This window comes from Piliocolobus tephrosceles, chromosome 10 (genome assembly GCF_002776525.5).
Source record: "Piliocolobus tephrosceles isolate RC106 chromosome 10, ASM277652v3, whole genome shotgun sequence".
NCBI classification, from domain to species: Eukaryota; Metazoa; Chordata; class Mammalia; order Primates; family Cercopithecidae; genus Piliocolobus; species Piliocolobus tephrosceles.
The window spans coordinates 102792368-102806185 of NC_045443.1; the positions used below are offsets into that span (position 1 = coordinate 102792368).

At 34.4% G+C, this 13818-nt stretch overlaps 1 protein-coding gene across 2 annotated transcripts in view; it reads left to right on the plus strand.

The window, feature by feature from the left end:
• Positions 1-13818, plus strand: part of WASHC4 (WASH complex subunit 4) — a 62716-nt gene that overhangs the window by 33500 nt on the left and 15398 nt on the right. For both annotated transcript variants that reach the window (XM_023192340.1, XM_023192416.1), the window contains 10 exons: positions 141-287; positions 408-487; positions 1688-1793; positions 2361-2477; positions 3524-3692; positions 3954-4108; positions 6255-6329; positions 6854-6958; positions 9387-9521; positions 12091-12199. In XM_023192340.1, the coding sequence (XP_023048108.1) occupies positions 141-287; positions 408-487; positions 1688-1793; positions 2361-2477; positions 3524-3692; positions 3954-4108; positions 6255-6329; positions 6854-6958; positions 9387-9521; positions 12091-12199 (1198 nt within the window). The remainder of the gene's footprint in view (positions 1-140; positions 288-407; positions 488-1687; positions 1794-2360; positions 2478-3523; positions 3693-3953; positions 4109-6254; positions 6330-6853; positions 6959-9386; positions 9522-12090; positions 12200-13818) is intronic.

Below are 13818 nucleotides of genomic sequence, written 5' to 3' on the forward strand. Positions count from 1 at the left end.
ATCAGAAGCTTAATGGGGAAAGTATTTGTGTATGTTCTCTTAAATTAAATCATGGAAAAGATAATCAAGAAGTTTTTCTTCTGAGTCTTTTGTTATTGCCTCAGAAACGAAACAAATCGTTTTCCTGTTTTATTTTTAAGAAAAGAGTGATTTCTGACAAAAAATACAGCGAACAGCGTCTTGATGTGCTCTCTGCTCTAGTTTTGGCTGAAAACACTCTAAATGGACCAAGCACAAAGCAACGGCGACTTATTGTTTCTTTGGCACTAAGTGTTGGCACACAAATGGTAAGCGTACTGCTATTACTTATGGAACAGAAATGAGATCTGAGATTTCACAGTTCCCTTGTTACTGACCCTAGAAACCTTTGACTGCAACTTCTCTGCCTTTTTTCCTGTCCCTGATAGAAAACGTTTAAAGACGAAGAACTCTTTCCACTTCAAGTAGTCATGAAAAAACTGGATCTTATTAGTGAACTAAGAGAACGGTAAGTAGGACTGGGATATGCTGCGGTACTCTAAAGACAGGGTTAATAGAAACATTGATTTTCTTTTTAGCACAGCAAGAGAAGAAATAAAATTCAGATAGAACATTAGTTCCTTTCTGTAACTTCTTTAGCATGACCAAAATGAGATTGTGACTAGGGATCATATTTATTTAGCTTTGCTTCTACAGGAAGCATGTAGCCCCTAGAAAAACTCACACGAGAAAAAGCAGTGCAACCTCAGAGCATCTGGCAGACTCTGATGCATATCGTGATTATTATGTTGGGTATCTCTATTGGACCTAGATTGCTGCATTATATAACAGGGCTTCCTCTGTTTGTGTGGGACTTAGCGATCCATGATACATAGTGTTCTATAATTTTAAGACACGAATTTGAATTAACATTGTTGAATTAGTTTTTGGAAGGCTTATTTTTGTAGCTACTTCTGGCTTTCTTGTTTTCTTTTTGTTGAGTAAGCAGTAAGTTTCTTGAAGGGAAATTTGAATATTTTGATTTCCAGCTGAATTAAGGTTACAGCACAATTTCCATTTAGTATTCATACTTATAACTTATTTTGTTGTTGTTGTTCTGGAGAAACTGACATTTCTCTTGTTATTGGCATTTAATTTTCCACTCTTGAGAAGAAATATTGAACCTTTTTCATTATAAGATAGTTAATGATCATTCTATTGCCCTTTAAGGTGTGAAATAGTCACTTGGCAAAGATTGTAGACATGTTAAGTGTGGGGTTTTTTTTTTGGTCGCAATTTTTTTTTAATGATTTTTCTTTCCAACTTAGAGTCAGGGAAAATGGAGCATGTGATACAAGTATTTAAGTCTAGTCATAGCAAATAATACTGAAAATGAGTTTATTTTTATTTACCAAAACCAAAAATGGTCAATAAATGTTTATTTTAAACTCTGATATTTGAATATTATGCATGTCATTTTTCAAGTATGGTTTACAACTAAAGCGTATGTGCAGAATTCTGACAATGTCAGGCATTGGAGTGTTTGTTACCTTTGTTTCATTTTGATAGTATTTCTTTTGTGACTTTTCTATACTACGTTGGGTTAAGTGATGTGGGGAATGCAAACTGTGTAAGATGGAACTCTTCCCTCTGTAGTAGATGTCGTTCCTTTCATATTGTTTTGGGATTCTTCAGTTTTGGTGTGACTGATTACTACTTTGCATTGTAGAGTCCAAACACAATGTGACTGTTGTTTTTTATACTGGCATCGAGCTGTCTTCCCAATTTATTTAGATGATGTGTATGAAAATGCTGTTGATGCAGCCAGATTACATGTAAGTAAAGAACAATGTAAAGAATAATTCCATCATTTTAAAAGGCACTGTATAAACCGTTTTAGTTTAAAATAGATCATTTGACTTAGTAAACTATTTTAAAATTGACTGTTTTGTAAACTGCATATTCATTAAGTGTTTATAGTCTGTAGTTAAATTTTATGTTACTGTTGATGAAGTTAATTTATTTAATTTCTTCATGTTCCTAATCATTTTCATTTCACTTAATTTTAGTTTATGTCATAGTAGTCTGACATTTACTCATCAGCAAATTATAATGAAAAAGAAAAATATTTTTAAAAAATATTCAAATTTTTCTTTTTCTTTATGGAAATAAGTGAATGCACAAGATAGGAAAAGAGTAGTAGTGAATGTGATTTTTTGGGGTATATTTAGTTAAAGTATATACTTTAGGTTCTTTTTCTTTAGGAAAGTTAAGACAGTTGTGGAAAATCATTTTTCCTTCAGATTGAGGTTTTGTCTTTTAAGATAATTAACTTTTGCAGTATTGTTTAGATTAGAGACCTGGTTTTTCTAAATTCATGTACATTTTAATTTTCTTCTTAGTACATGTTCAGTGCTTTGCGCGACTGTGTACCTGCTATGATGCATGCAAGGCATTTAGAGTCCTATGAGATACTTCTGGATTGCTATGACAAGGAAATTATGGAAATTTTAAATGAGGTAACATCATATTTGAGATTGAAAAGCTTAAAACATGTTCAGAATATAGTGTTTGGAAAAAAATGTTCGATTGAAGCAGACTATCACTGAGTTAAATTTTTTATAAATTGCTGGGTAGAACAAAGAACTATTTTTAGTTACAATATCACTGTTATGCTAATTGGTCTGTAATTCATTTATTTAGAAATCAGACTAGGAATTAGGAAATTTTAAATTTACTTTTGTAAATAGATATTTTAATTTAAAGTTGTTTATTAGAAGAATGCAAATGTGAAATGGGTTTGAATGTTGAAAGCTGCTAATGGTCCAGTTAAAGCAACTTAACTATTAATATTTTACTGAATTTTATTTGCAGAGCTCCTAAGAGAAGGAAATTGTATATTTAAGAGATTTAGTGTGTAACAAAAGTAATTTGAATCCAATATGCGTGCCCCTCCTTGTTTTAAGGAAATATATATTATAAACATTGATATCTTTAAAATTAAATTTCCATCTAGTGATATTTTTATTTGGAGGGAGGAATTAAAAATGAGGAAATTTCACAATATAATCCTACCAGGGTTTGGTGAAATTGTGAAAAACTTTTTATAATTTCTTGTATTAAATATTCTTATTTAGGAAATAAAATACATGCCTGGCTAGTAATTTAGAACTCCTTGGTAGACCAGAAAAGATGATTAATTTTATTACCTTTAGCACAATGAATTTTGTGATTTTTTTTTTTTAATGGTTATTACAAGAAAGCTTTTTTTCTTTTCTCTCTTGCATGTTCTCATGACCTTTCCTCCTTTGTTGCTGGTTTCCATAAATTTTATGCTTTAAGTTGCATATTCATGTTCCTTATAATGATACCATCAATCATTACTTTTATATTTTCTTTTCAAGAGTATTAACCTTAAGGTATTAGTGAAAATAAAGACTTAGAATTTATGTAACTGCTTCTGACCAAAAAACTGTTGGTTTAAAAAGGAGCATAGACATGTAGGGAAACAATACAATTGCAATATCATTTTGAAAAATTAAAGTATCAAATCTTTTGTGAATAGCATTTGCTGGACAAATTATGCAAAGAAATAGAGAAAGATCTGCGACTTTCTGTGCATACCCATTTAAAGCTGGATGACCGAAACCCTTTCAAAGTTGGCATGAAAGACCTGGCTCTTTTTTTCTCTCTGAATCCAATTCGGTTTTTCAATCGTTTCATTGACATTCGGGGTGAGTGTTTTGCTTTCCTTCTTAGAGTCATATTTTCTATTTTTTTTATACCCCACCATTAAATAACAAACAAAACTTTGAGGGTATATTTAAATTTTGTGTTGTTATTCTTTAATTACATTTTGTTTCTTTTCTCATTTTTATTAATATCATATTTTAAAGGAACAAATCTGATGTTCAAGGACAAGTTGTTGTTTTTTCCTTTTTAGTTTCATTTCCTTTTCTGCTGTTTCATAAGTTGAAATTTTTATTTTTTTGTAGCTTATGTAACTCACTACCTAGACAAGACTTTCTACAATCTAACAACAGTAGCCCTTCATGACTGGGCCACTTATAGTGAGATGAGAAACTTAGCTACTCAGCGTTATGGACTGATTATGACAGAGGCACATCTTCCCAGTCAGACTTTGGAACAGGTATAGTATAAAATGTTTTTTTTTTTTTTGTAGCATACTCTGACTGTTGGCCATAACGGTCCTTTTTAAGGAAGTCTATTTTGTTTTTGCTTTAGTTAATATGTGTTTATTTTTTAAGAAATTATCTGCTGTATAAAATCTTATACATGACAGCGGTAAAAAATTAGGTGCTGCTAGATTGCTTTATAAAAGAATTTACCACAGGCATCCTACTTATATTCAGCCTTCTGAGCATTTGAAATATACATATATATATAGATTTATTTATTTATTTTGGAGACGGAGTCTCGCTCTGTCACCCAGGCTGGAGTGCAGTGGCCGGATCTCAGCTCACTGCAAGCTCCGCCTCCCGGGTTTATGCCATTCTCCTGTCCCAGCCTCCGGAGTAGCTGGGACTACAGGCGCCCGCCACCTCGCCCGGCTAGTTTTTTGTATTTTTTTAGTAGAGATGGGGTTTCACCGTGTTAGCCAGGATGGTCTCGATCTCCTGACCTCATGATCCGCCTGTCTGGGCCTCCCAAAGTGCTGGGATTACAGGCTTGAGCCACCGCGCCCGGCCTATATAGATTTATATACAGCTTTTCAGAAACCATTAGGATAGTGAGGTGACATCTGTAGAATTTAAGAAGTTCAAAGTCACGGTTAAGGATTTTAAGCCTGGTTATAGTATATAAAATTTACTGTCTTAGGAAAAATGGTTATTTACATGATTATAAATGTGTTTGTTCTTAAAATGAGGAGTATAGGAAAACATTTAGCTTTGCTAATTCAATTAGTTAATGTACAGTATGGCATTATCTCATGAATATAATAATTTATGTTATCAGATAATTTGCATGGAGTTCTTTCTAAGATGATCCAGATAATATTTACCAAAAAACATTTATTCAGTTCTAAAATTTGAGAATTCTAGTTTTCCCTTTTTCTTGCTGCATGTAGGGATTATTTCTAGGATCAGTTTGTATATCCTTTCATTCATATTTATTGAGAACATGCTAGGCACTGAACTATGTTTAGGAATACAAAGATAAATAGAAATAGTCCCAGCTCATGTAATAGCTTTTGGGAGAAAAAATGTGTAAACAAATTAAATATGATAAAAGTTATAATGAAAACTTAAAAAGGTATTGTGATGCTCCTTTGAGCCCTAATTAGAAAAAACTATGGAACAGTTTATATGATACCACTGGGTGTTAGAGTAATATCTAAAGAATGACGGATTCTTAACAGATAACTTGTACTATTTGAAAGTTGTCTGGTGTGATCAAAAGAAGCATAACAGTTTGGAATGAGACTTTCTAAAGTTCCAAGGTCCTGCTGCTTCCTAGCTATTTTGCCTCAGAGAACAACTTCCTTAGCTTCATTTTTGTCACCTGTGGAATTTAGAAGAATGATACCTCATATTTTAGAATTACATATAAGGAACCTTGCAAAGTACCTGAAAAGTAGTATATATTTTATAAATGTCACAGCATATTCTGACTACCTTTTAGAATCTGGCCATTAGTTTACTTTGTAGAAAAAATGTAGAGAAGATTGTTGAAGAGACAGATATTCTCAAGGCTGGTGGGGAGATGACTGTGGGTCATGGATCTTTGAATATTTAAACTTAACTGTTTCTGTCTGCACAAAAGATGAAGTAATAAGCAGCCAGGTTTCCCTAAGGATATAGTCTTGTTTGTCTTTTAACCTTTGGTCATACCTTTTATATAGTTCTTTAAAATAACTTAAAAATATTAGGAAACAGGCCGGGCGCGGTGGCTCAAGCCTGTAATCCCAGCACTTTGGGAGGCCGAGACGGGCGGATCACGAGGTCAGGAGATCGAGACCATCCTGGCTAACACGGTGAAACCCCGTCTCTACTAAAAACTAGAAAAAACTAGCCGGGCGAGGTGGCGGCGCCTGTAGTCCCAGCTTCCCGGGAGGCTGAGGCAGGAGAATGGCGTGAACCCGGGAGGCGGAGCTTGCAGTGAGCTGAGATCCGGCCATAGCACTCCAGCCTGGGTGACAGAGCGAGACTCTGTCTCAAAAAAAAAAAAAAAAAAAAATTAGGAAACAATATAATCAATAAGTCACTATGTTGATACAAGTTTAACTGATTATTTTAATGAATTATAATAAATCTTTCATGTCTATTATGTTGTAGGGCCTTGATGTTTTAGAAATTATGAGAAACATTCATATATTTGTGTCTCGATACCTCTATAATCTCAACAATCAGGTGAGTAGGGTTTATAAATTTTTTTTTTTTTTAATGTGGGTGGAGATATAGTGGGAAAGCTGAGGGGGCAAGGAATTGATTCTTATGGGTGGAAATTAAATGAAACAAAAAATAATTGTTTTCGAGGGCTTATTTATTTTTTTGCTTTGATTGTACAAGTTGAGTATCCTTTATTCTAAATGTTTAGGACAAGAAGTGTTTTGGATTTCAGATTTTTGTTTTTGATTTTGGAATATTTGTATCATACACCAGTTCAGCATCCCTAATCTGAAAATCTATAATCTGAAATCCTCCAGAATTGTAAACTTCTGACCACCAACATGACGCTCAAAGGAAACGCTCATTGGAACATTTTGGATTTCAGATTTTTAGATTAAGGATACTCACCTGTGCTATCTTCTTGAATGCATTTTCAATGAAATTGTCTTTAATGAAATAGATTCTAAAATTTTCTTTGGATAACTGTCTGACCAGTGTTTGCTATGGGTTGTGTTGTTACTGAGCATACATTTGTTTCATTGCAGATTTTTATTGAACGAACAAGCAATAACAAACATTTAAATACTATTAATATTCGGCATATTGCTAATTCAATTCGAACACATGGCACGGGAATTATGAATACAACTGTAAGAACTTTTCTTTGGGGGTTGGGTGGGTAATAGACCCCTGTTTAATAGCTTGGAGTGTGGTTTTCTCATAGAATATTCTGGCAAACATACACTACGAGTTTATATTTTACATGAATTTCCATGTTTTTTCTGGTTAGTAATTAAAATGTCTGGTCCTAAAATTGTGTTGGATGTGATGGGAGCTGTGATACAAAAGACACTTTAGGGTAGATTACCATCTGAGAGCCATCATTATAAATAGCACTAGATATTTGAGGACATCAGCACATTAATATATGTGTGTGCACACATATATATATGTTTATCTGTGTTGATTCTGTGATGTCTGAAAGTTTACTTTTGAAAGTGAGCAACTGATAGTAATTTATTTAATGTTACTTATGCCCTTTTTGGGGCAGGGGTTACTAATTATTTGATGTCCATATAAATAGGAACTTACTAAAAATACATTGAATCTTCTTAGAAATGGGCATTCACGGTCTGGTGTGGTGACTCACGCCTGTAATCCCAACACTTTGGGAGGCTGAGGCAGGAGGATCACCTGAGGTCAGGAGTTCGAGACGAGCCTGACCAACATGGAGAAACCCTGTCTCTACTAAAAATACAAAATCAGCCAGGCGTGGTGGTGGGCATCTGTAATCCCAGCTACTCGGGAGGCTGAGGCAGGAGAATTGCTTGAACCTGGGAGGTGGAGGTTGCGGTGAGCCGAGATAGGGCCATTGCATTCCAGCCTGGGCAGCAAGAGCGAAACTCCATCTCAGAAAAAAAAAAAAACACGAAAAGGGCATTCACTTGAAGGAATCATTTGAACTCGTATGCTATTTTTCTGTCTGTGGAAAAACAGAAGTCTTTCAATTTACCGGGTTTTCAGAGCACAATTAATTTCTCCTTTAGGGCAGAAGACTGTGAATGCTTAAGTAGTACAGTGTCGTACAGTATTATTAAACACATTTGGAGTAGGGAATTGGGAGAAAAAAAGTTGGGATCATTTTAGTGTATGGTGGGAAGGCATTGAAGATTTTGAGCCAGTGAGTGATATGATTGGACCTCCATTATAGTGGTTATCAATATAGAAGTGAAACATACAATTTTAAATTCCAAATAAGGAGTCATCCATGTAATGATCATGTTTGTACCTTTGAGGATAAATAAAACTGAACTTTTGAGAGTAAGCTCTTCCTTGAGTTTTGTCATCTATCAAATATTCATGTAACAGATAAGAATGTATTTTATGTGTCAGGGGTTGTGCTGGGCACTAGTGTGAGAAAAAGACATTTTCTGCTTTCACAGTAATCACGGGGATATAGACGTTCATCAGTTAATTACACTAATGAATGTAGATTACTGATGTCTGTTGATGAAATGAGCATAGAAGGATAGAAATCAGAGGATGGCAGAATAGTTACCCACTATTAAGAGTGGAAAGGATTAGAAAAAAAAAGACTGTTGAAGAGATTTTTTAAAAAAATGCAAAGCAGAAAAAACAAGGAGAATAGAATGTTTAAGTTGCAAGATACGTTCTTGAAAATCATTTGTTGCCATAATTGAGTAAATGAATACTGAGTAAAAAGAGCACAAATTTGTCAAAATCATTAGTAATACTTGAGAGTTGGTGGAAATGAATTTAGGGTTTTCATTTGTAGGTTGGAATTAATCTTATACTATTTCCATTTGTAGATTAGAATTAATTTTATTGTGCTATTTTGACTTTAATCTCAGCTCATACCTCACTTTCTTAGGATTTTCTGAGTCAAGGTCAGGGCTTTTTGTTATTTATTGTCAAAGCACACACATACTTAACATTTTGAGAAATAATTGCAGTAGAGATTTAATAATTTATGTAACAATACTTGTTTAAAATGTTTGTCACCTGTTCTAGAATATAAACTTCGTGAAGACAAGGACCATGTCTAGCATGGGAGAAGGCACGTTGCCTTGCGTGTAAGAGGTGTTCAGAGATATTTATGGATAGATAACTGAATGTGTGGTATTTTCAGGAAGGTTCAGAGAACACCATGTTTCTTACTTTAGTGTCATTCTGACCTGTAGATTAGCAATAAGTAATCTTACTGATGGAGGAACATAGAAACTTCTCACTGGACCATGGCTGAAAAACTAGGGTCTTGAGTCTGGTTTGTGATTCTCACTACAGCTGTTAGTCCTATCATGAGAATATTTTCCACTTTTTTCTTTTCGGTTTTCTTTTTTAGTAAAAATCTTTAAGAGGAACTTACAGAAATATTTTTGACCTTGAGCAATAAAAAACATTATTGAAATATTTTCAGGTCCTGTATGAAATAGACTTATAAATAGTACTTTATAGGTAGTACAAATAGATAATTGTTATATAGTAAAATTGATTTACATTGATTTGAATTAATTTTTATATTAACTTTTTTCAACTTTTTGAATTTTAATTTCATAGGTTAATTTCACCTACCAGTTTTTGAAAAAGAAGTTCTATATATTTAGCCAATTTATGTATGATGAACACATCAAATCCAGATTGATTAAAGATATTCGATTTTTCAGGGAAATTAAGGACCAAAATGATCATAAGGTAGGCTACCTATTCTTTTTAAGGTGTTTGATTCAGCTGTTGAGTATATGGCAAATGTGTATGCTAAAATTCATTACTTAGATCTCTATTGGGGTTTTAGTTTTATTTTCCCTATAATTTCTTACTCTGCATGAATCTGTAGGCTTAAGGTAAGGAAAAAATTAAATCATAAATGTAGCCAGGTGATACTTTTCTTTATTTTAAAATAATATAAAAGCAGGACATGCTTATTTTGAAACATTTAAGCAATATAGAGTGAATAAACTGAATATCCACCTTCATTTTTCTTTCCATTCCATTTTCTGGAGGCAGTCGGTAACAATGTAATGTGAAGGCTTTCAGATATCTTTGTATATAAACATGTATATTTACACACATATATTGCTTTTTGGTAGTAAAAATGGAATAATAGTATACATAGCATTTTGCACTGTGCTCATCACATGTCAGTACATACAGATCTGCTTCATCCCAAGAGTTGATAGGGATACATCCATGTATATCATAACTAAACCCTCTTCTGTTGACCAATATTTAAGATTTTTCTAATTTTTCATTCTTACAAACAGTGTTACAGTGACATCTTTACACATCTATCTCTGTAAATATAGACTTTTTGAAAACTTCCTTAAGGAGAAATTTCTAGGACAAAGAATATGAACATTTAAAATTCTGGTACATATTGCCTAGCACTCCAAAAACAATTCACTATTGATATTCCCGCTGATAGTTTATACAAATGCTGCCGTTAGCCGGGTGCAGTGGCTCATGCCTGTAATCCAGCACTTTGAGAGGCCAAGGTAGGTGGATCACTTGAGCAAGGCATTTGAGACCAGCCTGGGCAACATGGCGAAACCTCATCTCTACTAATAATACCAAAATTAGCCGGGCATGGTGGCGCGTGCCTGAAGTCCCAGATGCTTAGGAGGCTGAGTGTATTAATCTGTTCTCATGCTGCTATGAAGAAATACCTGTGACTGGGTAATTTATAAAGGAAAGAGGTTTAATTGACTCAGTTCTGCATGGCTGGGGAGACCTCAGGAAACTTACAATCATGGCGGAAGGCACCTCTTCACAGGGTGACGGGAGAGAATGAGTGTCCAGTGAAGCGGGAAGCCCCTTATGACAACCATCAGGTCTTGTGAGAACTCACTCACTATCATGAGAACAGGGTAGGGGAAACTGCCCCCACGATTCAGTTATCTCCACCTCATCCCTCTTAGGACATGTGGGGATTATGGGAACTACAATTTAAGATGAGATTTGGGTGGGGACAAAGGCAAGCTATATCAGTGAGGCACAAGAATCACTTGAACCTAGGCGGTGGAAGTTGCAGTGAGGTGAGATCATGCCACTGCTCTCCAGCCTGGGTGACAGAGCAAGACTCTGTCTCAAAAAAAACAAAAAAAGAATGCTATTGTCCTTTCACCTTCCAGGCTGAGTTTTCCCATAGTGAAGTGAAGAGTCTGTTGGATTAAGTGGCAGCAGGCTCATGTAGCCATGTGGATGGAGAACCAATAGGCTTAGATGGGTCCTATATTTGATTTGCCATATACGGAACTATTTTAATTACTTTTCTTAAGATTCACCTAGTAGTTCCAGCTCTCTTGTATAATGGCAGTTCTCTTTAGTGCCAGAATAGCAAAATATTACTTTCTCATAGGATAATCTGATAAAATTACAGATTATGTTTATCAGTAGAGGATTGTATTAACTCATTATTTCTTTGAGACTGTGTCTTGCTCTGTCACCGAGGCTGGAGTGCAGTGACACAATATCGTCTCACTGCAGCCTCCACCTCCTGTGTTCAAGCGATTCTCCTGCCTCAGCCCCCCGAGTAGCTGGGATTAAAGGCGCATGCCACCACACCCAGCTAAATTTTGTATTTTTAGTAGAAACAGGGTTTCACCATGTTGGCCAGGCTGGTCTTGAACTCCTGACCTAGTGATCTGCCCGCCTCTGCCTCCCAAAGTGCTGGGATTACAGGCGTGAGCCACTGCGCCCAGCCCATTTTTATTAGAGCAGAAATTCGTAGTATTTAGAGATAAATATTCATGCTATTATGTAAGAATTGCTTTATTGTTACAAAATGAATAATTTCCTAAATCTTCTAATCAACCAAGACCAAAAAGTAGTTCTTTTATTGGTGATGGTTACTAGAAATTTTAACCCAGCTGATGTGTGTTTATTGGGAAAGAGTATGTTTCTGAGTCCCTCATACCTATTCAGTCCACAGAAACTTGGTCACACATCTGTGAACAAGTGTTTCTGGGAGGAATTGGTTTCTTTTTTCTGTTAGAGTTGTTGGGGGTTAGGAGACTAGTAATTGTGGTAGGGAAATTAGGTTAGTGGCATTGATTATTAGTCACTTTAGCTAATGTCAAAAAGAAAAAAAATTATATTGACCTTGAACATTGGTAGTCTGTGAATTTTTTATTAATGTTAATTTAATTTTTATGCACATTGAAATACAAAATTAAAAGGAGAGTGGTATTGGCATGGTTTATTTGGGAAGCATTTTGTGCTTTAGAAATCTTTACTAAAAGTAGCCTTAAAATTTTCTGTGTAGTATCCTTTTGATAGAGCAGAAAAATTCAATCGAGGCATCAGAAAACTTGGAATAACACCTGAGGGACAGAGCTACCTTGATCAATTCAGACAACTCATCAGCCAGATTGGTAAGTTATGATAAAAGTGTTAGGAAATCAAGTACCGATCCCTACCGTCTATCTCATATATTAACTATTTCACACTACTGAGCAGCTCATGTGAAAGCCTGAGCTCAACTTTACTCCACTCGTCTAATTTTTTTGCCCCCAAAATTTGTAAGTATGATTAGACTATTGCTGCAGAAATAATTGACAGACTATAGACTGATCATTTAAATAAAACTTCTTCAATTATAATAAAAGTTATTTAATAACAAAATCTCAAAGGTCATGTTAATAATTGTAAACTGGTAAGTACTTACCGAATACCTGCTCTGTTCAAGGCACTGTTTTCGGCTTCTAAAAGGTTCACACAAGTTCCAGTCTAAATGTGAAGGTATAAAGTATTTACGTGAAAAGTTACTAAGTTCTATGTTACACCATTTTACTTGTGCACATAATGTATTGTCCTTCTGCCCTTACAAGTGGAACTTGTCTTCTGATATATAGTACTTTATATTTAAAAGTAAGAACTACGTTTCTTAATAATCATAGCTTAACAAAACTTTATACTTATTTGAGCTTTTCACATACATTATATGTTCACAATAACCCTGTGAGATAGGCATGTAATTGTTTTAAAAATGAAAAAAGAGAAACTTAGAGAAAGAAGTAAGTCATGTTTCTGGGACTTAAACCGGGGTTATTTAGCTATAAGTCCAAATGGATTTTATATTCTTGACAGTTTATATTAACACTAAACAGTGAAATCTTAATGACTGTATTTTGGGAAAATTATGCCTTGTGAGATTAATTTATTCATTTATCAAGCATTTACTAAGCATCTGTTTTGCCACATTTTCTGTTAGGTGCTGGGAATACCAACCCCTTTGCTTTCAGCAGACTTTAGGTTTACCAGTGGGTAATATGTTATAAGCATCTCATTGTGGAGTAAAGTTTTATCAGTTAATTGATTTGCATATTAGACATTTATGTTTTAGTGCAAGAACTTGGAGAATTTTACCTTTGGAAATGTTTATTATAAACCATTCGATATGAAGTGTTGTCAAATAAGTACTGTTTTCTTCAAGAGGACATTTAATATTAGGCGGCAAACTTACGGAGCAATAGTTCTTAACGTTTTTTGAGAATCTGAGGAAAACTCCAGGATGATTCTTCCAGAACTAATGTCTATATGACATGTGGGCAAAATTTTGTATATAATATGCTAGAGTCCATGTGCTTAAAGCTTGGGTCTGTAGACCTCAGATTAAGAGCTGTCCTTCTAGAGCAGTGTTACTTAAGTTTTATTTATTCACATAAGCAGAATTTTTGCATCGTGTTAATACTGTCCTCACTATTATTTGTTTCATGTTTTTATATTTTTTGAAAGTGTAATTTTTCCTTAGAAATAACAGTTGTTAAATCATAGTCCTTAAAATGCTAGTCATTTTTGCCCTAAATACATAATCACTAAGTGTTCTTTGGTGTGCCATCTAATGTCACCTTGATTACCACCAAGTTGCAGTCCACAGTTGGGGAATATTATCCTTTTCATTTTAATCCATCATTTTACTCTTTATTCTCTTCTTAGAAAATATAAATTCTTTTTTTTTTTTTTTTTTTGTGAGACAGAGTCTTGCTCTGTC